The following is a 27,055-nucleotide window of genomic DNA, read 5'->3' as shown; positions in this document are numbered from 1 at the left end:
CTTGTTTCATTTGCTACAAGAAATTCTTGCTTACATAAAGACTTTTACAAGACTCAGAAGGACAAATACTTATTACACTCGAAATTCTCTCTTGTACTTTTGTTCTTGTAGCACACTTATCTTTCCTTTGCTTTGATTCGATGAACACAACGCACTTCGCTGGTCCTCCTCACGAGCAAAGAGATCGCACACAACTTCGTCACACAGATGAATGATACGATATGATGAAATGATATGCACCTAGAAACTAGGACACACCTAAAATCTATATCATGTACAATCTAAAAAATTAGCCAACTAAGTGCTTGTTTGAATGTGCTTTTAAAATGACTGAAAACGTTTTTGATAAAAATGTTTTTGGAACCAATTCTTAGTAAAAATGCAAGTAAATTCTGAAAAGAAAAAAAAAAGCACTTTAAGTGCTTTTGAAATCAAAAAAACATTTTCTCTACAAGTGATTTCAATCATTTTAAAAACACATCCAAACAAGCTCTAAAAAGCTTGTGCTTTCACAAATACAATGTGTTAATAAACAGATTTTAAAAAATTAATTATATTTTATTTCCTTGATAAGTATAGGGAAATAATTATCCATGCATATTGATAAGCCACATAAAACTTAAACGACTTTCGATTTCAATGAATTTTTGCAACATTAATCTTTCGATAACAACCTAAAAAATGAAAATGAGCCCGAACAAGTGGTTAACGCTGTATGAGGGCATGTATGCTTAATAAGAAATCCATTTCATAACAAATTGGAAGTCAAATGTTATATATATTGTATCAATCTCTCCATCTCTCTCTCTCATATATCGTTTCTCTTTGCCTGACTGACATATCCAGGATAATGGAATGAGAAACAAAACTACAAAAATCATGTTTCACTGCAAACTGCCCAATCTCAACTGCAGAAACAAAGCCTCCGATCAATAGCACGTAAGATCGCTGTGACATCAAACTTTCTCCCACTGCAATCGTAAAAGGTTATCTGCAAATGAAAACCAAAACTTAGTATAGCTCAATGTAACAGAAGTTGCAAGTGCTACATACAGGATGTTTACCAGACGTGAAAACATACCGTCATTTGATATCATTTCAGGCTTTAGAGCCGCTACAGAGACAACAATTGAGACTTCTGATCAATGCCGTTGAAGACAAAAGTTCCGGAAAGGGGCACAAACTGTCTTGTTATAAGCTGTAACAGTGTCGGAACAGTCAATGTCACTTTAAGTAGCTATATGATATCACTAATCTCTACATACAAAGCAGAGCTAGAAACACAAACCTTAATCACTTCCTGAGATGCAATTCCTCCAATGAAAGCAGCAACTGCGTGGAGCTCGGCAGCACCAAATCGACACATCTCATTGATTAGGTCCTCGTTTAATGTAACGCCATTGCAGCCCACATCACTAAGCAGGCCAACAGCTGTAGTCTTCAATCGAGATATGTCCTCATCCATTAAACTATGGGAAAAATGAACACGCATAATCAGTACAATATTATAAATTTGTACCATAATATAGTCATAAACAGTATTAGGTGTTACCCATCAAATTGGCCAGGAAAACTGTTGTAATTGGCAGCAAATCGGTCAACAGCTCTAAGCAAAACATAAAATCCAGCAGCTACACTGTCATGAAAATCAAAAGAAATAGTGAACTTTAAGCAAGACAGATCCATAGTTATATGTAACGTATATTCCTTTCTTATTTTGGGTTGGGGGATAAATAATTTAGTTCATTTGCTCTATTTTTCCAGGAAGGGGTTGAATTCCGCCAAAACTTCCATTAGTTTGCCTCAAGTAAAATTTAAGAAAATATATTTGGTGGGAGAAAAACAACGTTATCTAATCCTTTATATAAATAAAATAAAACAAATATATCAAGAAAACACATGACAATTCCTCTTCTACTCTGACAAGTAGAAATGTGTTAAATAGATAAGAGTGGTACTATACAATATGTAAAAGGATTCTGGAATCTCTATTGTTCAGATCTTCAAGAATATATCATCCCACAAAAGAAATAATAATTCTACAAACAAGATCGCAAAAATCCACGGTAACAAAATCATAATGTACCTGTGATCCTCATCTGTTAGAAGCTTCTGCAACTCTGGTGCGGTTGGAGAATTGAACTCATCTTCGACTAGGCGATACCTGCAAACCTACAAAGCAAAGATTAGTGTTCAACTGAAGTCCGCTAGGCAAACATCAAGAAGCTTAAGTAAAATGTTTCTGAAAGACTAGGACACTAATCCCTAATATGCACACTGAATTCCTTGCTAAAATTCCGCAGGAAAGATGCCTCAGATCTAAGCTACAACTGTTTTGCAAGCCTTACGGTCCAAATTGTATACACAAATGAGGAAAGGTCATCACAAGACTATTTCATCACTGGATAACTACTAAATATCCTAAAAATAGTAGCAATCAAATAAATTATAAAGAGTAAGTCTATGGAGTACAGAATCAATTGGATTCCTTACCACAAAAAGAAGTTATAAAATGGTGAAAACTTATTAAAAAAAAGGTAGGTGAAATTAGAATCTTATGAACATGTTTGGATCCACATTTGCAATTAAAAGAATACTTGCAGGACTGGTGAAGCAATATATGTCAGTCACACAACAAAGTGGAACTCGACACACTTACTTTGAGTTTTCTTGCATTCTTGCAGAAACTTTTTATTGTTGTCTTTGAGATGCTGTTTGGATCCCTACCAATTTTTTTCAGAATAGTCCTAACCCTTTGCTCAATAACAAGATAATCAGCCTCAGCCTTGGCTTGGTAGAGTTTCTGCAAAGATATATAGTGCCTACAAGAGAGTAGAAAGAACTCTTACATCAACAATTATTTTTTTTAAACACAAAAAAAGAAAGAAAGAAGAAAGGCTAGATTATAAGATCGGTCACTAACTCTGTCGAAGATGTCATATCTGGTATTGATCCTTCAAGAGGTGCCTCGCTACCACCTTCATTTTCTATGAACTCCTGCAAAGTGAAGATTTCTGATTACGCTAGTCAAGAAATTGACAATGGTATGGATCTATTGGACAAGCTAATTATAGGCATGTGATTTTCTCAATTAAAAATATTGGTAAGCTACTTACTTATCCATTGTAAGTGGCTGAAATCTCTAAATTCAAGGAAGACAAACTCGGCATGAGAACTCTGAACACATATTCTCTTTGATCATGTTAGGTATTTCACATAAAATCCCCAAAATCTAGCATAAGCACGTAGGCATGGGGCTCAAAGCTATGTGTTCAAAATATGCATGAATGGTGGTCAACTGCCTAAACATTACGCTAATTACCTCTAAACAATTTTGAAAATCAGAGTTTCAGCCTTGAAACTTATAGGCCGATCTGTTGTTTTCCAGAGAAAAAACAGAGGGCCTGGAATCTAAATCAGGAAAAGAGGAATCTATTTGAAACCATAGATGATATGCAATATGGTGATAATCACTTTATTCTGAGCACCTCAGTTTAACACAAAAAAAATTAAGCATGCTATATCCAGTTCTCATGGAAAAATAAATAAAAAACAAACCTTCAACGCTGCCACCATCACCCAAAAATCAGATGAACTGGAATCAACTTCCACACAGCTATCTCCAATTACCTGTTGCAAGTCTGAACCTAAGAGATAAAATGAGAAGAAAAAACAGAATTAACCACTTGTAAAGTCAGACTGATATTCAACCACCAATAATCAAGGCTGAAATGCGGTATGATCATAACCTCCAAAGAAGTATACGGCAACACCCAAAGTTTACAAAGATGTACGAGTCTTCCATCAGCTATGGATGATGCCATTTATCTTTTCTTTCCAGATTAATTATATTATGTGAATGACAGGGGAAAGATGGATAAACTCTGTTCGTCCGAAACAATGCAAGCAACAATGCCAATTCAACCCCAACTCCATTGGAGTGAGAGTAGGATATAATAGTCAACAAGCGTGCCTGCCACACTGGCATTATGCAAGTACTCTAAGTCTCTAACCAAGCTCAATTTGCAGCTCAGAATTACCAAAAATATTCATTAACTTGAAGAATCAGTCAGACTGCAAAACATAAGTGATGATTATTTTGCCGTTCTTGGAAATTTAACAAGACAACATCATCTTTTGAAATAATATACTGGGCAACCACAACCAAACTTAAAATTGATACACTTACTAATTCCTCGTGGAGCAAAGACTTTGAAGGAGGCCTCAATGGCTTCTTTATAGTTATCTTCATCTAGTGCAGTCATCCTAGCTTTAATAAGCTCCTAAGTAATCCAAGATAAATGGGAAACAAATAAACATATTTAGAAGAAAGCAATTGAAAGAAGAAAAACAAACATAAAATGTATAAATCAAGCAGGTAAACCTTGAACTCTTTTCTCTCTTCCCTAGTTGATGGAAGTTTACCATCATGATTTTTGGCCCACTCCTCTGCCATCTTGACAAGAATGAGGACATATGGCGTGTGTTTGTGAGCAACAGGATCCGACACATCTAAATCAATGGTTTCTGCATACCTACAATAGATAATATAATCCATTCAGAATCTTGAAAATCAAACACACGGTGTATATTATTGAACCATTGATTCATAAGGCAACACACACACATATAGGTTAAGAAATCAGAATACCAGTCATTAGTGGCGAAGGTCAATTAGCATAAAATAAAATCCACAAGCAAATACTTAGTTATCAGAAATCCAAATAAGTAACTCTGAAAATGTCTCAGATGAAAACACACAACAACAACAACAACAAAGCCTTTTCCCACTAAGTGGGGTCGGCTATATGAATCCTAGAACGCCATTGCGCTCGGTTTTGTATCATGTCCTCCGTTAGATCCAAGTACTCTAAGTCTTTTCTTAGAGTCTCTTCCAAAGTTTTCCTAGATCTTCCTCTACCCCTTCGGCCCTGAACCTCTGTCCCGTAGTCACATCTTCGAACCGGAGCGTCATTCGGCCTTCTTTGCACATGTCCAAATCACCGGAGCCGATTTTCTCTCATCTTTCCTACAATTTCGGCTACTCCTACTTTACCTCGGATATCCTCATTCCCAATCTTATCCTTTCTCGTGTGCCCACACATCCCACGAAGCATCCTCATCTCCGCTACACCCATTTTGTGTACGTGTTGATGCTTCACCGCCCAACATTCTGTGCCATACAACATCGTTGGCCTTATTGCCGTCCTATAAAATTTTCCCTTGAGCTTCAGTGGCCTACGACGGTCACACAACACGCCGGATGCATTCTTACACTTCATCCATCCAGCTCGTATTCTATGGTTGAGATCTCCATCTAATTCTCCGTTCTCTTGCAAGATAGATCCTAGGTAGCGAAAACGGTCGCTTTTTGTGATCTTCGCTAGATTGCTCCGGTCATTAGTGTGGATAAGTATATAAATGGATAGAGATAGGAAAGCAAACACAAGATGTACGTGGTTCACCCAGATTGGCTACGTCCACGGAATAGAAGAGTTCTCATTAATTGTGAAGGGTTTACACAAGTACATAGGTTCAAGTTCTCCTTTAGTGAGTACAAGTGAATGATTTAGTACAAATGACATTAGGAAATATTGTGGGAGAATGATCTCGTAATCACGAAACTTCTAAGTATCGGAGTGTGGTGTCGTCTTGACTTGCCTTATCTGTCTCATAGGTAGATGTGGCATCTTCTCTGGAAGTACTCTTCCTCCATCCAGGGGTGGTATCTTTAACTGGTGGAGATGCACAAGGTAATGTATCAATTTCACTTGAAGCTTACTTGTAGTTTCAAGCTTGGTCAAGCGCGATACAAACCATGTAGTAGGAGTCCCCCAAGTCGCCGAGCTAGGGGGTCTGCTGAAAGAGGTGACAGACAAGGTAAGCAATCAGAGCTCCGACTGATTGTTCACCTTCTCCCCATCTTGCAGCAGCATGAAGGATAAAGAGAAGAAAAATGAGAAGAGATGATATGAGATACTTTTGCTTTTGAAGAAGTAACTTTCCACAGGCTTATTCTTGAACTGAGCTGGAGGGTTTTCTGGTTTCCTCCAGAGTATAAGGCCGACTGAAGAATTTGAGGGTCAAAACAAGTCCATCAAATCTAGAGTACGTTCCACCCTGCTGATATGGGATACTTTTGCTTTTGACAGAGTAATGGATGTATCGGCACGTGTGCTGTTACGCTTGTCTCCACATGCTTCCTTGTATCCTTCGCACTTGCCCTATCTGTTCCTCAAGCAGATGCGGAATCTTCCCTGGAAACATAAGATGTTGAAGATGAGTACTCGAGAGCAATGCCAGGTAAGTAATCAGGTAAGGGGTTCCAGGCAGTCAATTCCTGGCTGGAAGCTTGATTCCAAGTGCTGACTGATTGCTCTCTTTCTCCTTGTCTTGCAGGTAAAAACAAGGCCAAAGGAAAAGACAGGGAAAAAGCATGATATGGGATACTCTTGCTTTTAACCCTGATGATATGAGATATTCTTGCTCTAGTATAGCTTGTTTGCAGAGGTATTATCGGGGGGAAAGAAAGCTGAATATTTCGAAAGGCTTCGTTGGGAGTGCCCTCTCAGATATGATGAAGGGTTGAGCATTTTTGCAGGTCTGCCTGTCTGTTGGGGATGGAGGTCAACATATATAAGAGTCTCCCTAACAAGTAGTAATGCTATTCCTTTACCCTGCTTGGTCATAGCACGGTAGTGGGAGCTGCCAGTTTCACATGTTTTAACTCTGTCAGAGCACTTTGAAAAAGTGGTCTGTGGTATCTGGCTCTCGAGATTCGAAGAACGATGCCTCTTCGATTTTTGAGAAAGCAATCATGCTAGGGGTCTGGCTCTCGAGATTCGGAGAGTAGTGTCTCTTCGATTTTTGAGAAAGTAATCATGTTGGGAGTCTGGCTCTCGAGATTCGGAGGGCGGTGCCTCTTCGATTTTGGAGCAAGCAATCTTGTTGGGAGTGTTGTCTCGAATGTGAGTAAAGGTTGGGCATGTTTGCTAGTCTACCTTGCCACGAAGCACAAAGGTTGACACACAGGGACTTTCCAATTATCCAACAATGGTACTGTTCCTTTACCCTCTCTTCGATTTTGAGAAAGTAGTCATGTTGGGAGTCTGGCTCTCGAGATTCGGAGGACGGTGTCTCTTCGATTTTGGAGCAAGCAATCTTGTTGGGAGTGTTTTCTCGAATGTGAGTAAAGGTTGGGCATGTTTGCTAGTCTACCTTGCCACGAAGCACAAAGGTTGACAAACAGGGACTTTCCAATTATCCAGCAGTGGTACTGTTCCTTTACCCTTGTGGGTAATAATATGGTAGCTAGACCTTCAAAATTTATGTGTCTAAACTTTGTTAGTGCTGTTTCTTTGCTATTCTTTTACCTTTCTTGGTCAGAGCGATGTAGTGGGAGCTGCAAGCTTCACGTGCTCAACTTTGGCAGAGAACTTTGGCAAAGTTATCTGTGGTACCCATGAGCTATTGTTGCGTGTGGGAAGTGGGTGATTGAACAGTAAGATTCATGTGCTTTCTACTTCACCAGAAGTCTTCGACAGAATGCCCATAATTTCTGCAAAGCTGAGTGTGCGTGTGACAGGTGCTGACAAGGCTAGAAAAGTAGGTGCCTCATCGATTTTTGAGAAAGCAATCATGCTGGGGGTCTGGCTCTCGAAGATTCGGGGAGCAGTGTCTCTTCGATTTTTGAGAAAGTAATCATGTTTGGAGTCTGGCTCTCGAGATTCGGAGGGCGGTGCCTCTTCGATTTTGGAGCAAGCAATCTTGTTGGGAGTGTTTTCTCGAATGTGAGTAAAGGTTGGGCATGTTTGCTAGTCTACCTTGCCACGAAGCACAGAGGTTGACACACAGGGACTTTCCAATTATCCAGCAATGGTACTGTTCCTTTACCCTCTCTTCGATTTTTAAGAAAGTAGTCATGTTGGGAGTCTGGCTCTCGAGATTCGGAGGACGGTGCCTCTTCGATTTTGGAGCAAGCAATCTTATTGGGAGTGTTTTCTCGAATGTGAGTAAAGGTTGAGCATGTTTGCTAGTCTACCTTGCCACGAAGCACAGAGGTTGACACACAGGGACTTTCCAATTATCCAGCAGTGGTACTGTTCCTTTACCCTTGTGGGTAATAATATGGTAGCTAGACCTTCAAAATTTATGGGTCTAAACTTTGTTAGTGTTGTTTCTTTGCTATTCTTTTACCCTTCTTGGTCAGAGCGATGTAGTGGGAGCTGCAAGCTTCACGTGCTCAACTTTGGCAGAGAACTTTGGCAAAGTTATCTGTGGTACCCATGAGCTATTGTTGCGTGTGGGAAGTGGGTGATTGAACAGTAAGATTCATGTGTTTTCTACTTCCCCAGAAGTCTTCGACAGAATGCCCATAATTTCCGCAAAGCTGAGTGTGCGTGTGACAGGTGCTGACAAGGCTGGAAAAGTAGGTGCCTCTTCGATTTCTGAGATCGGCCCTCGTGGTCTCTGGGGAGCCCAGCTTTTGAGAAAGCGAGCGCCTCTTCGATTTCTGAGATCAGCCTTCGAGGTCTTTGAGCAGCCCAACTTTTGAGAAAGCAAACGCCTCTTCGATTTCTGAGATCAACCCTCGTGATCTCTAAGCAGCCCAGCTTTTGAGAAAGCAAACGCCTCTTCGATTTCTGAGCAGGCGCCTCTTCGATTTCTGAAGCTCCGTCGAGTGCAGATTTTTATAGGGGCTAGCATTAAGTTCCAAAGCACACTTGAATCTCCACCAGTAGAAGCTTCATTCTTGCACTTCTAAGATCTTGATTTGTCCGACCTCTTCTCTCTTCAACACCTTTGAAAATGTCTGGCCCCTCCGACCGTCGTTTTGACTTGAACCTTGTTGAAGAGGCAGCCCCGCCTTCTCCAGACAACATATGGCGCCCATCCTTCGTCTCCCCTACTGGTCCTCTTACCGTTGGGGATTCCGTGATGAAGAATGATATGACCGCCGCGGTGGTGGCCAGGAACCTTCTCACTCCCAAAGATAACAGACTACTTTCCAAACGGTCTGATGAGTTAGCTGTTAAGGATTCGCTGGCTCTCAGTGTTCAGTGTGCAGGTTCTGTGTCTAATATGGCCCAACGCCTATTTGCTCGAACCCGCCAAGTTGAATCATTGGCGGCTGAAGTGATGAGTCTCAAACAGGAGATTAGAGGGCTCAAGCAAGAGAATAAACAGTTGCACCGGCTCGCACATGACTATGCTACAAACATGAAGAGGAAGCTTGACCAGATGAAGGAAACTGATGGTCAGGTTTTACTTGATCATCAGAGATTTGTGGGTTTGTTCCAAAGGCATTTATTGCCTTCGTCTTCTGGGGCTGTACCGCGTAATGAAGCTCCAAATGATCAACCTCTGATGCCTCCTCCTTCTAGGGTTCTGTCCAGTACTGAGGCTCCAAATGATCCCCCTCCGGTGCCTTCTCTTTCTGGGGCTCTACCGACTGCTGAGACTTCTCCTAAGCAACCTTTGTGAAGGCTCCCTCTTGTGTGTTTATTTTGACTCATGTATATGTACATATTTGTAGCTTATCGGGGATATCAATAAATAAGCTTTCCTTCATTTCAACGTATTGTGTTAGATACACCAAAGCCTTCTTCACTAAGTTCTTTGAATTTTCTTTTGTTGAAGCTTGTATGTTGAAGCTTTCTGAGTGGAGCATGTAGGTTGGGGTAGTGTTCCCTTAATTTTCCGAGTGAGGAAAACTTCTCGGTTGGAGACTTGGAAAATCCAAGTCACTGAGTGGGATCGGCTATATGAATCTTAGAACGCCATTGTGCTCGATCTTGTGTCATGTCCTTCGTTAGATCCAAGTACTCTAAGTCTTTTCTTAGAGTCTCTTTCAAAGTTTTCCTAGGTCTTCCTCTACCCCTTCGGCCCTGAACCTCTGTCCCATAGTCGCATCTTCTAATCGGAGCGTCAGTAGGCCTTCTTTGCACATGTCCAAACCACCGTAACCGATTTTCTCTCATCTTTCCTTCAATTTCGGCTACTCCTACTTTACCCCGGATATCCTCATTCCTAATCTTATCCTTTCTCGTGTGCCCACACATCCAACGAAGCATCCTCATCTCCGCTACACCCATTTTGTGTACGTGTTGATGTTTCACCGCCCAACATTCTGTGCCATACAGCATCGCCGGCCTTATTGCCGTCCTATAAAATTTTCCCTTGAGCTTCAGTGGCATACGGCGGTCACATAACACGCCGGATGCACTCTTCCACTTCATCCATCCAGCTTGTATTCTATGGTTGAGATCTCCATCTAATTCTCCGTTCTTTTGCAAGATAGATCCTAGGTAACGAAAACGGTCGCTCTTTGGTATTTCTTGATCTCCGATCCTCACCCCTAACTCGTTTTGGCCTCCATTTGCACTGAACTTGCACTCCATATATTCTGTCTTTGATCGGCTTAGGCGAAGACCTTTAGATTCCAACACTTCTCTCCAAAGGTTAAGCTTTGCATTTACCCCTTCCTGAGTTTCATCTATCAACACTATATCGTCTGCGAAAAGCATACACCAAGGAATATCATCTTGAATATGTCCTGTTAACTCATCCATTACCAACGCAAAAAGGTAAGGACTTAAGGATGAGCCTTGATGTAATCCTACAGTTATGGGAAAGCTTTCGGTTTGTCCTTCATGAGTTCTTACGACAGTCTTTGCTCCTTCATACATATCCTTTATAGCTTGGATATATGCTACTCGTACTCCTTTCTTCTCTAAAATCCTCCAAAGAATGTCTCTTGGGACCCTATCATACGCTTTTTCCAAATCTATAAAGACCATGTGTAAATCCTTTTTCCCATCTCTATATCTTTCCATCAATCTTCGTAAGAGATAGATTGCCTCCATGGTTGAGCGCCCTGGCATGAACCCGAATTGGTTGTCCGAAACCCGTGTCTCTTGCCTCAATCTATGCTCAATGACTCTCTCCCAGAGCTTCATTGTATGACTCATTAGCTTAATACCCCTATAGTTCATGCAATTTTGTACGTCGCCCTTATTCTTGTAGATAGGTACCAAAGTGCTCGTTCGCCACTCATTTGGCATCTTCTTCGTTTTCAAAATCCTATTGAAAAGGTCAGTGAGCCATGTTATACCTGTCTCTCCCAAAAGTTTCCACACTTCGATTGGTATATCGTCTGGGCCTATTGCTTTTTTAAGCTTCATCTTCTTCAAAGCTACAACCACTTCTTCCTTCCGGATTCGACGATAAAAAGAGTAGTTTCTACACTCTTCTGAGTTACTCAACTCCCCTAAAGAAGCACTCATTTCATGTCCTTCATTGAAGAGATTATGAAAATAACCTCTCCATCTGTCTTTAACCGCGTTCTCTGTAGCAAGAACCTTTCCATCCTCATCCTTGATGCACCTCACTTGGTTTAGGTCCCTTGTCTTCTTTTCCCTTGCTCTAGATAGTTTATAGATATCCAACTCTCCTTCTTTGGTATCTAGTCGTTTATACATATCGTCGTAAGCCGCTAACTTAGCTTCTCTGACAGCTTTCTTCGCCTCTTGCTTCGCTTTTCTATACCTTTCACCATTTTCATCGGTCCTCTCCTTGTATAAGGCTTTACAACATTCCTTCTTAGCCTTCACCTTTGTTTGTACCTCCTCATTCCACCACCAAGATTCCTTTTGGTGTGGGGCAAATCCCTTGGACTCTCCTAATACCTCTTTTGCTACTTTTCGGATACAACTAGCCATGGAATCCCACATTTGGCTAGCTTCCCCCTCTCTATCCCACACACATTGGGTGATTACCTTCTCTTTGAAAATGACTTGTTTTTCTTCTTTTAGATTCCACCATCTAGTCCTTGGGCACTTCCAAGTCTTGTTCTTTTGTCTTACTCTTTTGATATGTACATCCATCACCAACAAGCGATGTTGATTAGCCACGCTCTCTCCTGGTATAACTTTGCAATCCTTACAAGTTATACGATCCCCTTTCCTCATTAGAAGAAAATCTATTTGTGTTTTTGACGACCCACTCTTGTAGGTGATCACATGTTCTTCTCTCTTCTTAAAGAAGGTGTTGGCTAAGAAGAGATCATATGCCATTGCAAAATCCAAGATAGTTTCCCCATCCTCGTTTCTCTCCCCAAAACCATGGCCACCATGAAAACCTCCATAGTTGCCTGTCTCCCTGCCCACGTGTCCATTTAAATCTCCTCCTATAAATAACTTCTCCGTCTGAGCAATTCCTTGCACCAAGTCTCCAAGATCTTCCCAAAATTTCTCCTTCGAACTCGTATCCAACCCTACTTGAGGTGCGTACGCACTAATCACATTGATAAGTTCTTGTCCTATTACAATCTTGATTGCCATGATTCTATCTCCTACCCTCTTGACATCTACAACATCTTGTACCAAGGTCTTGTCCACGATGATGCCAACACCGTTTCTCGTTCTATTTGTGCCCGAATACCAAAGTTTAAACCCTGAGTTTTCTAGATCCTTTGCCTTACTACCAACCCACTTAGTTTCTTGTAGGCACATAATATTTATCCTTCTCCTCACCATAACTTCCACTACTTCCATAGATTTTCCCGTTAAGGTTCCTATATTCCACGTTCCTAAACGCATTTTGCTCTCTTGAACTCTACCCTTCTGTCCTAGCTTCTTCACCCTCCCCCGTCTAATAGGATCAAAGTACTTCTTTTGTGTGTCCCGGGTAAAGTTGATAGGAGCATATGCTCTCAAACAACTTTGAGTGGAGTCGTTCGAAAAGAAGTTTCTATGGCCCCCTTGCTCATTTAACACTGCATCCGGGTGCCGATGGAGATACAGCGACCCTTGCTCACTTATCACTGTGCTCGGGCCACACAGCGCGCCACTTACGGGTGACGCCCTAGCTTTAGCGCGATTTTGTTCTGGATTCATTTTCATAAGGATTCGACGTGATCATGGAGTGCCGGCTGTCGACTACCTGACGCCCTCCCCCTCCTCCTTTATCCGGGCTTGGGACCGGCCATGAAAACACAAAAAACAGAATTTCATACCTTTTAAGCTCAGGCCATGGATTATTTAAACGAAGGTCATCCAGAAAATGTTCAGGCTTTGACTCGATCACAGTATGTTCCTGCCCAAAAAAAACATAGAGAAAATGGAGAAACTATTCAGATTCAAAGAAAAATATTATAACGAAAGCTCTGTGAGATCCATTTTTGAACCTTTCCATCCAGATAATTGTAAGTTTGGATAACAAACCATATCCATATAAGCAATTTGAAAGCATGTTCTGTTTTCTTATGATGTAGCCAATCAGAGAAAGATGAGGACCTATCATCGGTACACTATCAATCTTCAAACTAGGCCACGGCTGTAGAGTAACATCATATCCCATCCCTCAAAATTTCCATTACTCTCACCGATAAAAATTCAAATGCTTAAATTCTGGAATATTAATACCAAAACAGAGACAACAATTTCATCAAAAACTCAAAACTGCATTACCTTCAAACTGATACGGACAAGCCCAGTGAGGCCATAAGAGCGAGCAAAGATCAGTATCACATTTGCCTCCCTGCAGATTCTATCAAGCTTTACCATTGAACGTTCCCCTAGCTGATAGTTGAAATTAGAAAATCAGGGATATTACAATTAACAAGAGTGACAAGAGAAATCGAAAAATACAAGTAATCGCAACAGAATCTAATGACCTAGATTCTCAACACAGTCCGCCAAAGCTATTGCATACCGAGGACAAATACTTGTAACTTCACAAAGTCAGGTAAACTTAACATCCACCATCCAAATAGCCAATAAAATTAAGCATAAAACTAAACTAGGCAAGTTTTATAACAAACAAGGAAACAAACAAATGCTGAGTATAAGGCATGTATATAATCAAATTCTATTTACGAATGTACCGATATCACATGCTCATTATCAAAAAAACATTGTAACGAGAATGCAGGAATGTAAGGAGAAAACTTGGTAACGAAGTTGTCATGTAAAAATATGAAAGCATACTTTGGCTATCAGTATAGTCGATACCTGAGTAGCTACAACCAAGGTAAACTGAGAAAAGAATGATGGGTTGGTCTCAATCAAAACCTCCGGATACTCTTCGATAAACTTCGCCTTAACGGAATCATTCAGCTCCTGAAGAAACTGGCAAACGCATTTCGCTTTCGATTTCCCAACGCTCGATTCATCAACTACCAAAAACCCAACCACCAAAATGCATAAAACACTCAAAAAATAGTAAGCACACGTGAAAACAACAATTCAAAACATACCCATTTGACCGACACAAAAGTTAAACATACCCATGAAGTTATTTCCGAGGTCACCCAATTCGACTTTAGATCCATCGATGACGGTGATGCTTCCAACCCCGCCAAGAACAAGGTTCTTCAAGGTTTCGGAGCCAGTGGGGCCGCAGTTCAGTAGGCATATGCTGGCCTTCTCTAGGGCTGCCTGCCCTTGCTCGCCCCAGATTCTGCAATTTCAAATGGGTGTAAACAAACAGAGGATTAGATTTTAAGCGGAAAGGATTGAACGAGCTAAACCATTTCGAAAAGGATTGAACGAGTTGAGAGTGGCGTCTGGAGAATTTGGGGGATGGTGGAGGACAAACGGGGAACAGGGGAGACGAGAGAGAGAGAGTACCTGAGCTGGCGATCGTATTTGGCCTTGGGTTCGGCCATTGATGCTTTTTTTCTTTGTTTTTTGTTTTTTTTTATTTTTTGCTTTGCGAGTCTGCGATTACAGAAAAAACTCCAATAAATCGCGTAGTAGTTACGCAGAGCTTCACACAGTGGTGCCGGAAGGGATATTAACATAGTACGATGTCTTTTCGCTTTTCAATTATCTTCTTATTTTTTCCTTTTTTACAAAAATGAAATTTGTAATAGAAGTCTCACGAACTCCATTAAAATCTATGTGAAGTCCCACAAATTCTCTCATAATTCATAAAAATGTTGTTTGAGATCTTATTTGAATACATCCTTTAGTGTTGGGAGTGGAACGAAACTATCGAGTTGTAAAATTTACGCAAGGAGGAAGCGTTTCGTTAATGGAAGTGGTTTCTATACACTTCTTTCATTTGCATTCTCGCCTTTGAATTGATAAATAAAAACAAAATTAAACATGAGTGCGTAGACTGTGAAATGAGTGTGGAAACCGTTTTACTTTATGCCTTGGTTCAAGTTACTTCCACCAATGCGTTTAATGGTGCTAAACCTAGTATCGTCTGTACAATGGTTGTTTACCTGTTTGGCCCAGCTCATGAAGCATGCTCCTTCAATGATTCAATATTGGGAAATAGTTCACTCATGCGGGGCGCATTGGGAAATAATTCACTCGTGCAGGGGCACAATTGCCCCCGCACAAGTGAGCGTTATGCATCCATTGATGGGGGAGCCCTTGCTCCGGCAGTTTAACCGGCCTATTTTCTCAGCCTATGTATGATCTGGTCTGCAAGAGTAAAAATAGCTCAGTTATCCCGGACAACTCCTTGAAAGGATGCAAACTTACGTGCGCATGTTCCAAACCAATGATACTGAGAAAGAGCATGGAATCAAAACTGATCACTGTCACAAGGACAAGCAAGAATAGCAGCAGTTACTTGCAGTTGCATGAACAAGAACATTCTAGTAAAACGGAGCTACTACCGAAGACTCATACATCCGATACCAAGCAAGAAATTCTATCATGTCAGAAGTTTAAAAACGGAACTAAATTAAATGAGCAGTTAAAAAGTCACCGATGTATAAGAGCTAAAGACAAAGTCCTCTTTCTTTCTCAGCAGATTCAGCACTACCTATTCACTACAAGACTTGTATCAATTGCACAGACAAAAAAACACGAGCCACTGCCAAAGACGCAAACCACAACGCCAAGTAGAAACATGGATTCTTGTAAGTAACCGGCAATCATAGCAAAGAAGCCGTCTTTCTTTATCAGCATTACCGGGTCAGATTTGTCTTGAGACCAAACCGCATCCAAGGAAAACAAGCCCATAATTCACACGCAATAACTCCATTTACGGCGCAAATAAGATGTCCAATTACACGGCCAAATACCACAATTGAGGTAATTTCAGCACAACATTACATTATGAACCCATCACAATTTAATGGAAACCCTGAATGAGTGCAAAAACATCAAACAGTTCAAGCGCATCCCATGGACTACAACCATACCAAAGAAGCCGTCTTTCCTTATCACTACTACCGATTTAGATTTGTCCCAAAACGAAAACCCATCTACGGAAAACAGGTCACATAATTCACACACAATAACTCAATTTGCGGCGCAAACAAGATGAGCAATTAAGCACCCAAACACCGCAATTCGGGTAACTTCAGCAACATTATGAACCCATCACAATTGAATGACAACCCCCAATGAATGCAAAACATCAAACAGTTAACGCGCATCCCAATTCAATACCCAAATCATAAATCAACCCAAAAATTGCTTCTGTTATGAAACTTTTCAGTAAATTTTATTAATAATCTCAGCTGTATCTAAAGCAATTCCCCACCAAGGTACAACCAAAAACTACAAATTATAAAACCTAATCTACAACAAGGGTTCAACAGAACATTCTACAATTTCCAATTCAGTGTGCAGCAAGAATGTCCGTACTAAACAGATCGATTATCGGATCGGGCGAGTCGTGAACCGGGCTCGAGGGGCTGAGGAACATAACGGACTTTGTGGCCGCGAGCTTCTTCCTCTGGGGGCATCTGGGGCCGAAGATCCGACCCGAGAAGCAAGGAAATCCCTCCATCGCGTTGACCATGGGAGGACCCGGGTCGGACACTGGAGACAACGGCGGCGATACACGGACCTGAGAGAGCCAATTGAGCTGGTGCGATCTGGCCCTGCTGATTCGGGAGTCTCGGATTTGAGCGAGCGCGCCGGGTTTTAGGTATTTGAGAAATGGCTCGGGCGACCGGTTGGGGGAGGACCGGCGGTGAAGGGATCTAGATCGGCGGTTCATGGCTGGGGGAGAGAGAGAGAGAGAGAGAGAGAGAGAGAGAGGAAGGGAGGGAGAAATGGGGGGGGGGGAATTGGTGGTGGTTTGTAGAGAGAGAGAGATGGAGAGAGTTAGGTTTTGTGGGGGTTTTAAGGTTTGGGGGAGGGAGGAGAGAGAGGCGGGAAGAAGTGGAGGGAGAGGTGGCTACCAGGGTTTCAAAACCCAAGAGTTGAGGCGCGGAAACTTCAATACTCAATAGTAGGGTTTTTTGTTTTTTGTTTTTTTTGGAGCGTCGTGGTGGTGGTGTGGTCCGGTTTTGGGCAATATGGCTGAGCCTGCGTTGGCTGGTGGGTGCTCGTTGTCTACATGTTGTGAAAGACTCTGCGGAAGAAACCAAATGGTTGGGATTGGTTTCCTTTTAAAATTTGATAAATGAAAACACACCACGCAATACAAGTAATAAAATTGACTATTACGTTGTTGAATATGTCAAGGAAAGAGTCTGGAACGAATAATCTATCTGAAGAAATGATAAATTAGCACAAAGACGTTCGTGTTTTAAGCTTGATATGTTGCTTTGGTCAATATGGAAATGATCTTACCCTTCTTTGTCTCATTTAGTTTGCAAAGAACGGGTTCATTGATTTCACACAAATGATTTAGAAGACAAGGATGAGAAAGATGGAAAGATGAGAGAGAAGGTTAGGGTATGCAGAAAATGGATGAGAACGACGACACAAAATAACCTAATGCAAACGAAGATAAAAATCCAAATCACAGAATGGCAAACACGCAACTTAAAAGGTCAAAAATGTCTTTTTCTATAGCACAAATGGAAAAAAAAGAGCAACAACAAGGGAATGGGACGGCATTTTAGAGAGTTCATTGTTGGTGAACAATAAGCTTTTGCTTGGGTTTTAGTATAGGTATAATGTGTGTTGTTCACAAATAAGAATTCTAAATTAAACTTTTATTATGTTGTAAACTTGCAATACGCAATAATATTGATTTTATTTATGAAACGAATAGAATGTACCTTTTATATCATTAACAAATGTGACAAGTATCAATATTTGTTAGAAATGTGCTATAGTTTAAATCGTTACCGTTATGCCATCGATCAATTGTTTATGTACCTCAATTTTATGCACGACCGTTCCTTTGTGGATGCGACAACATACTAAAATGGAAAAGGTCATGGTATTCCCCCCCCCCCCTTTTTTTTCTTTTGGACAATTTGAGGGGGCAATACGTCATGTTGATGCACAAAACCGGATGATCTTGGAACAACGTAAATCCGACCGTAAATCTGCATGAAATATAAATGACACAAGATGTATCGTGGTTCACCCCAAGCTTTGGGCCACGTCCACACTGAATATGTATTTATCTAAGAGGTGAGGGAGAGAATGTGAGAGCCTCTGAGAGTAAGGCTTTAAGAGGGGGTGAGAGGGCCTAGGAATTGGCCTCAGAAATGGCCTCCTCTAATTGTGAGGGTGAGGGGTCCTTTTATAGAATAAGGATTCCTCACTTGTTACATATATGCCCTTTCCTTTATCACATAATTACATTTAAGTCCCCAAAGTATTTGTACGAGATCTAAATACGGAGGCCCTAAATATGGTATAAACAGTAGTCCCCCAAGTCTTCAGTCAAGAAAGTCTTTTGGCTGGAGACTTGAAATTCAGTTCATGTGTGGGCCGAAGTAACTAGATGTTGTCTTGAACTGATGTTCGATATGAGGCGGTGCTCAATCTGAAATAATGCTCAACTATCATATGTTGCGAGGCTGCTCAGCTTCTGGCTTATGTTTCCTTGGTTGGCTCGGCTTGTGGCGTTGAAGGTGAGGAAGTCATTTTTATAGAATAAGGGTTCGCTCCTCAATACATAAATGATAGGCTAGAGTTGATGCTCGCGGCGAGGCGGTTGCTCAGTAGGCGGCAATGCTCTCTAATGGTGATGAGGGAGTCCATTTTATAGAATAAGGGCTCGCTCATCAATACATAAGTGATGGGTTAGGAGTGATGCTCGCGGCGAAACAGTTGCTCAGCTAGCGGCGTTGCTCTCTAATGAAGGTAAGGGAGTCCCTTTTATAGAATAAGGGTTCGCTCATCAATACATAAATGATGGGCTAGGAGTGAGGCTCGCGGCGAGGCGATTGCTCAGCTGACGGCGTTGCTCTTTAATGAAGGTGAAGGAGTCCATTTTATAAAATAAGGGCTCGCTCCTCAGTACATGACTAATGGATGCTCTTTAATGAAAGTGAGGGAGTCCCTTTTATAGAATAAGGGCTTGCTCCTTAATACATAAATAATGGGTTAAGTCCCCCAAGTATTTTTCATGAGGCCCAGTTGAGGCCCAATATATAGTACATAATGTAGTCTCCCAAGTCTTCGGTCAATAGAGTATGTTGGCTGGAGACTTCAAATTGAATCCATGTATGGGCCAAAGTGACGGTTATTCGGAGGCGGTATTTGTATACCCTGCACTGAAGCTTTGTAGGTGAAGCTTTGCAAGTGAAACTTTGAAGCTAGAACTCTGTAAATGACGCTTTTGAAGCTAGAGCTCTGTAAATAAAGCTTTTGAAGCTGATTGACATGAGTGATGCTCATGAATGTTTATGTTGATTGACATGAGTGATGCTCATGGATGTTGACATGAGTGATGCTCATGAATGTTTATGTATGATTGGATGAGTGATGCTCATGAATGTTTATGTATGATTGACATGAGTAATGCTCATGTATGTTTATGTATGATTGACATGAGTAATGCTCATGTATGATTTGAAGTACTAGGCGTACTTTTGATCACCTGGTTAGTGGCATGAAGGGGAGTATGGGTCATACATTTCATCACCTGGTTGGTGGCATGAATGGCTAGTTGCCAAATGATATTTAGAGTACGGGTTGTACATTTTATCACCTGGTTAGTGGCATGAATGGCTAGTTGCCAAATGATATTAGAGTACGGGTTGTACATTTCATCACCTGGTTGGTGGTAATAGTAGCAGGTTGCCGAATAATTTTGGAGTACTGGGCGTACTTTTGATCACCTGGTTAGTGGTAATAGTGGCAGGTTGCCGAATGATTTTGGAGTACTGGGCGTACTTTTGATCACCTGGTTGGTGGTAATAGTGGCAGGTTGCCGAATGATTTTGGAGTACTGGGCGTACTTTTGATCACCTGGTTGGTGGTAATAGCGGTGGGTTGCCGAATAATTGTGGAGTACTAGGCGTACTTTTGATGACCTGTTGGTGCTATTTCGGGCTTATGGGCCTTCGCCCTCCATTTGTTTTGGGCTTTGCCTTTTTTTTTTTTTTTTTTTACCCTCTAATGGGATTTATACAGATGTTTCCGAAAGATAAGGAAAATAAATTACATCATTCAAAAACAAGAAAAGTAAATCACATCATTCTGGTGGGGTGTTTATTCTTTGTTTTTGCTTTCTCTTTTCTTTTCTGCTTTTGTTTTTGCTTTCGTTTTCTCCTTTCTTTTCTGCTTTTGTTTATACTTTTGTTGCTGTTTCTTGACCCTAATGAGTATGGCAGACAAGGAATGATAATAGATTTCAATACTAAACAAAGAATCTTATCTCCGCTTTTGCTTTCTTTTTTTTCTGCTGCATGGTCCACGAGTCCACTACCAAGGCTCCATAATATTCTCCCACCCTTTATTGAGGTGAAAAATGAAGGGGCACGTGTCATGAAGGAACTCCCATAACCCATAGTGGAATGAGCACTTCTTCGTCCAGTGCGACGGGAAAAGGAAAAAGTTGCTTGGTAGGGATTATGGTTTCTTGTTCTAGTTTTAGAAACTCAATCCGCACGTACTCCTTTACACTCATTGTTATGCTCAAAGGTTGAGTTCCTTAAAGCTCATCAAGCTTCTCTTCTGACCTCCATTCTTATAGAGAGAGAGAGATTGATACAGCATGTAAAGCAAGTACAACGACCGTGCCACTCTCTTTAAACCCCACGCCACACCTCACAAGCTCTCGCTGCCACTATAGAGAGAGAGAGAGATTGATTTTATATATGAAACGAGTAGAATGTACCTTTTATATCATTAACAAATGTGACAAACATCAATATTTGTTAAAGATGTGCTATAGTTTAAATCGTTACCGTCATGCCATCAGTCAATTGTTTATGTACCTCAATTTTATGCACGACCGTTCCTTTGTGGATGCGACAACATACTAAAATGGAAAAGGTCATGGTATTCCCCTTTTTTTTTTCTTTTGGACAATTTGAGGGGGCAATACGTGAAGAGTCATGTTGATGCACAAAACCGGATGATCTTGGAACAACGTAAATCCGACCGTGAATCTGCATGAAATATAAATGACATAAGATATATCGTGGTTCACCCCAAGCTTTAGGCTACGTCCACACTGAATATGTATTTATTTGAGAGGTGAGGGAGAGAATGTGAGAGCCTCTGAGAGTAAGGCTTTGAGAGAGGGTGAGAGGGCCTAGGAATTGGCCTCAGAAATGGCCTCCTCTAATTGTGAGGGTGAGGGGTCCTTTTATAGAATAAGGACTCCTCACTTGTTACATATCTGCCCATTCCTTTATCACATAATTACATTTAAGTCCCCCGAGTATTTGTACGAGATCTAATTACGGATGCCCTAAATATGGTATAAACAGTAGTCCCCCAAGTCTTCAGTCAAGAAAGTCTTTTGGCTGGAGACTTGAAATTCAGTCCATGTGTGGGCCAAAGTAACTAGATGTTGTCTTGAACTGATGTTCGATATGAGGCGGTGCTCAATCTGAAATAATGCTCAAATATCACATGTTGCGAGGCTGCTCAGCTTCTGGCTTATGTTGCCTTGGTTGGCTCGGCTTGTGGCGTTGAAGGTGAGGAAGTCCTTTTTATAGAATAAGGGTTCGCTTCTCAATACATAAATGATAGGCTATAGTTGATGCTCACGGCGAGGCGGTTGCTCAGTAGGCGGCAATGCTCTCTAATGGTGATGAGGGAGTCCCTTTTATAGAATAAGGGCTCGTTCATCAATACATAAGTGATGGGTTAGGAGTGATGCTCGCGGCGAAGCAGTTGCTCAGCTGGCGGCGTTGTTCTCTAATGAAGGTAAGGGAGTCCCTTTTATAGAATAAGGGATCGCTCATCAATACATAAATGATGGGCTAGGAGTGAGGCTCGCGGCGAGGCGGTAGCTCAGCTGGCGGCGTTGCTCTCTAATGAAGGTAAGGGAGTCCCTTTTATAAAATAAGGGCTCGCTCCTCAATACATGACTAATGGGTGCTCTCTAATGAAAGTGAGGGAGTCCCTTTTATAGAATAAGGGCTCACTCCTTAATACATAAATAATGGGCTAAGTCACCCGGGTATTTTTCATGAGGCCCAATTGAGGTCCAATATATGGTACATAATGTAGTCCCCCAAGTCTTCGGTCAATAGAATATGTTGGCTGGAGACTTCAAATTGAATCCTTGTATGGACCGAAGTGACGGTTATTCGGAAACGGTATTTGTATACCCTGCAATGAAGCTTTGTAGGTGAAGCTTTGCAAGTAAAGCTTTGAAGCGAGAGCTCTGTAAATGACGCTTTTGAAGCTAGAGCTCTGTAAATAAAGCTTTTGAAGCTGATTGACATGAGTGATGCTCATGAATGTTTATGTTGATTGACATGAGTGATGCTCATGGATGTTGACATGAGTGATGCTCATGAATGTTTATGTATGATTGGATGAGTGATGCTCATGAATGTTTATGTATGATTGACATAAGTGATGCTCATGTATGTTTATGTATGATTGACATGAGTAATGCTCATGTATGATTTGAAGTACTAGGCGTACTTTTGATCACCTGGTTAGTGGCATGAATGGGAGTACGGGTCATACATTTCATCACCTGGTTGGTGGCATGAATGGCTAGTTGCCAAATGATATTTAGAGTACGGGTTGTACATTTCATCACCTGGTTAGTGGCATGAATGGCTAGTTGCCAAATGATATTAGAGTACGGGTTGTACATTTTATCACCTGGTTGGTGGTAATAGCAGCAGGTTGCCGAATAATTTTGGAGTACTGGGCGTACTTTTGATCACCTGGTTGGTGGTAATAATGGCAGGTTGCCGAATGATTTTGGAGTACTGGGCGTACTTTTGATCACCTGGTTGGTGGTAATAGCGGCGGGTTACCGAATAATTGTGGAGTACTAGGCGTACTTTTGATGACCTGGTTGGTGCTATTTCGGGCTTATGGGCCTTCGCCCTCCATTTGTTTTGGGCTTTGCCTTTTTTTTTACCCTCTAATGGGGTTTATACAGATGTTTCCAAAAGATAAAGAAAATAAATTACATCATTCAAAAACAAGAAAAGTAAATCACATCATTCTGAAGGGGTGTTTATTCTTTGCTTTTGCTTTCTCTTTTCTTTTCTGCTTTTGTTTTTGCTTTCGTTTTCTCCTTTCTTTTCTGCTTTTGTTTCTGCTTTTGTTGCTGTTTCTTGACCCTAATGAGTATGGCATACAAGGAATGATAATAGATTTCAATACTAAGCAAAGAATCTTATCTCCGATTTTGCTTTCTCTTTTTTCTGCTGCATGGTCCACGAGTCCACTGCCAAGGCTCCATAATATTCTCCCACCCTTTATTGAGGTGAAAAATGAAGGGGCACGTGTCATGAAGGAACTCCCAGAACCTATAGTGGAATGAGCACTTCTTCGTCCAGTGCGATGGGAAAAGGAAAAAGCTGCTTGGTAGGGAGAATGGTTTCTTGTTCTAGTTTTAGAAACTCATTCCACATGTACTCATTTACACTCATTGTTGTGCTCAAAGGTTGAGTTCCTTAAAGCTCATCAATCTCCTCTTCTGACCTTCATTCTCACAGAGAGAGAGAGATTGATACAGCATGTAGAGCAAGTACAACAACCGTGCCACTCTCTCTAAACCCCACGCCACACCTCGCAGGCTTTCGCTGCCACCATAAAGTTCCTGCGAATGCTCCACGCCCTTCTCTCCTCTTTCATTTCATCCTACTTCGTCCAACCCGACCATTTCGACGAGGACCATGTGATCGGCGACTGCGTTGTTTTCGATGAAGGTGTGTTCGACGACTGCGTTGTTTCCAAGATATCAGATCATATCACCGGAAAACCAGTCGTGAATGGCCGAAAAATGGTGAAGGAAGGGAATTTCTCGGCGTCATTCCATAGACAATGGAGGTCCGTAAGGAAGACCCGTGAGGCTCCATGAGGAATATCCGAGCTTGAGTTCAGGTTTTTGGATCTTCGAGACGCTCCAGCTAGTGGCTTGGATCCAAAATATCAGATCATATCACCGGAAAACCAGTCGTGAATGGCCGAAAAATGGTGGAGGAAAGGAACTTCTCGGCGTCATTCCACAGACAATGGAGGTTCGTGAGGAATATCCGTGAGGCTCCGTGAGGAAGATCCGAGCTTGATTTCGGGTTTTTGGATCTTTGAGATGCTCCAACTGGTGGCTTGGATCCAAGATATCAGATCATATCGCCGGAAAACCAACCGTGAATGGCCGACGACACGTTCACGATTCGCTTTTGAACGCCGATAACTGCAGCCGTTTCAATCATTGTGTTGAGCAACAGCTTCGTCAATGGAAAATGACTGAGATAATTAGTAGCAAAGGTCATTTCAATTTCGTCGTGAACTTTCCGGCATTATTTATGAGAAGATTGAGAGACAGCTGGAGCGACTCAAACTTTGAGGCAAAGCTCCTGACAGAAGCGAGGGAGATGAGATCGAGAGCCATGACGATGATCTTGAAGTCGGGAAACTTGGAGGGAATTCGAGCTTTGCGTCCTTGGCAGCTTTGAGGCTTCGAGCCGGAAGGACCAGCTTGGCCCTGCGCTTGTTTAAAACTCGAGCCGTCTCGGCTTCAATCCGTGACGTAGCACCTATGATAATGGTGGTGATATGGCGGAGATCGGAGGAGGCGTCAGTGACTTGCTTGGCTGTACTCTTTGAGCTGTAGCCGCTTTGCATTAAATACATACACAAACTTTGAGATACAGAGAGAGAGTTGGGAAAGACGGAGATCTGCGAATGTTTTTTTTTTTTCTTTTGGAACAGCCCAAGGATGGAGGTTCTAGGTTTTTGGGTTGTGCTGATTCACGGTGGTGAGATGAAAAATTAAAAGAGAACCGACATAGCATTTTGTGTCGATTCCCACAGACATCGCCAAATGTTGATGCACAAAACCGGATGGTCTTGGAACAACGTAAATTCGACCTTGAATCTGCATGAAATGTAAATGACATAAGATGTATCGTCGAAAAACCAGCCGTGAATGGCCGACGACACGTTCACGATTCACCCTTGAACGTCGTTGGTCGCAGTCGTTTCAATCATTGTGTTGAGCAACAGCTTCGTCAACAGAAAATAACTGAGATAATTAGTAGCAAAGGTCATTTCAATTCCGTCACGAACTTTTCGGCATTATTTATGAGAAGATTGAGAGGCAGTTGGAGGGACTCGAACTTGGAGGCGAAGCTCTTGACGGAAGCGATAGAGCTGAGATCGAGAGCCATGACGATGATCTTGGAGTCGGGAAACTCATAGGGAATTCGAGCCTTGGCGTCCTTGGCAGCTTTGAGGCTTCGAGCCGGGATGACCAGCTTGGCCCCGCGCTTGGTTAAAACTCGAGCCGTCTCGACTCCGATCCCTGACGTAGCACCTATGATGATGACGGTGATGTGGCGAAGATCGGGAGAGGCGTCGGTGACTTGCTCGGCTAATATAAGAGCTTTTGTACAAAAGTTTGCATTTGCCAATATGGGGCAATATACTTCATTACATATGTGCCCTTCATGATTTAATTACTTTATTTGAGTACCTACGATGACTTTAACACCAATTTTTTTGGATTCAATACTACAAGCACTATATCAAGAGTCGTCACAGCATTTTAAGAAACATTGTATACTTTGCGCTGATTCTTCATTAAGATATTCAGGAGTCAAAAAGATGGTTGCAACATTGTTATCGAACGACAATAGTACATGTAAGTTAAATCAACTAGATAGAATGGTATTATTTTCTTTTGATTTTTTTTAGTATTAGTTCTTATGGTAATAAAGAACCTGATTGCCTGTGTTGATGCACAAAACATGAGGGGTATTGGAACAACGTAAATCTGACCGTGAATCTGCAAGAAAGTAAATAATACAAGATGTATCGTGGTTCACCCCAATATTTGGGCTATGTCCACACTGATGTTAATTGTTTCACTCTGAATGGTGAATATACAAGAAGGCTAGATAACAGTGTGCTATCTAGCCTATTTTCTGTGTGCTCTCTTCCCATGGCCTAAACTTGACCTCTCCCAAATGAGGAAAGTGAGGAGTCATTTTATAGAATAAGGGCTTATCACTTATTACATATTTGCCCCTTCATTTATTACATACTTACATTTGAGCCCCCGAGTATTTATACGAGATCTAAATACAGATGCCCTAAGTATGGTACAAACAATAGTTCCCCAAGGCTTCAATCAATAAAGTCTTTTGGTTGAAGACTTGAAATTTAATCCATGTGTGAGCCGAAATAACTAGATGTCGTCCAGTACTGAATACTCGATATGAGGCAATGCTCAATGTGAAATGATGCTCAACTAGAAGTAGCACATGTTGCGAGGCTGCTCGGCTTGTGGCTTATGTTGCCTTGGTTGGCTCGACTTGTGGTGTTGAAGGTAAGGGAGTCCCTTTTATAGAATAAGGGTTTGCTCCTCAATACATAAATGATGGCCTAGAGTTGATGTTCGCGGCGAGGCGATTGCTCAGCAGGCGGCGATGCTCTCTAATGATGGTGAGGAAGTCCATTTTATAGAATAAGGGCTCGCTCCTCAATACATAAGTGATGGGTTATGAGTGATGCTCGCGGCGAGGCAGTTGCTCAGCAGGCGGAGATGCTCTCTAATGAAGGTGAAAGAGTCCCTTTTATAAGGGTTCTCTCCTCAATACATGAATAATGAGTGCTCTCTAATAAAAGTGAGGAAGTTCCTTTTATAGAATAAGGGTTCGCTCCTCAGTACATAAATAATGGGCTAAGTTCCCCAAATATTTTTCTTAAGGCCCGGTTGCGGAAGCCCAATATGTGGTACA

General features: G+C 41.6%; 2 protein-coding genes and 1 pseudogene across 4 annotated transcripts; all 3 read right to left on the bottom strand.

The window, feature by feature from the left end:
• Positions 1-728: 728 nt before the first annotated feature.
• LOC103404816 (NEDD8-activating enzyme E1 regulatory subunit AXR1-like) lies at positions 729-14,793 on the bottom strand. Of its 3 annotated transcripts, none has more exons than XR_003770677.2 (15): positions 14,631-14,793; positions 14,288-14,460; positions 14,013-14,176; positions 13,470-13,580; positions 13,016-13,095; positions 4,385-4,535; positions 4,190-4,283; positions 3,559-3,647; positions 2,924-2,997; positions 2,660-2,822; positions 2,087-2,172; positions 1,553-1,636; positions 1,289-1,469; positions 1,054-1,198; positions 729-971 (listed from the first exon to the last, which is right to left on the bottom strand). XR_003770677.2 is itself a non-coding variant. In XM_029097264.2 (15 exons), the coding sequence occupies exons 1-14, from the start codon at positions 14,666-14,668 to the stop codon at positions 1,115-1,117; spliced, it is 1,572 nt and encodes a 523-aa protein (XP_028953097.2). In that variant the 5' UTR covers positions 14,669-14,793; the 3' UTR covers positions 729-971; positions 1,082-1,114. The 3 variants fall into 3 exon arrangements, 2 of the variants coding, with proteins under 2 accessions (XP_028953097.2, XP_028953098.2); XM_029097264.2 differs by having other exon boundaries at positions 1,082-1,198; XM_029097265.2 differs by having other exon boundaries at positions 883-991; positions 1,082-1,198.
• A 1,794-nt stretch (positions 14,794-16,587) lies between these two features.
• On the bottom strand, positions 16,588-16,971 carry LOC139193320 (uncharacterized). Its single transcript, XM_070816311.1, has one exon. The coding sequence runs from the start codon at positions 16,969-16,971 to the stop codon at positions 16,588-16,590; it is 384 nt and encodes a 127-aa protein (XP_070672412.1).
• Positions 16,972-24,247: 7,276 nt separating this feature from the next.
• On the bottom strand, positions 24,248-24,938 carry LOC103432139 (short-chain dehydrogenase TIC 32 B, chloroplastic-like; annotated as a pseudogene).
• Positions 24,939-27,055: the final 2,117 nt, after the last annotated feature.

The sequence above is a fragment of the Malus domestica genome, chromosome 17, assembly GCF_042453785.1.
Source record: "Malus domestica chromosome 17, GDT2T_hap1".
NCBI classification, from domain to species: Eukaryota; Viridiplantae; Streptophyta; class Magnoliopsida; order Rosales; family Rosaceae; genus Malus; species Malus domestica.
Note: the sequence above shows the minus strand (reverse complement) of the source record. Positions and strands in the feature narration are given on the sequence as shown.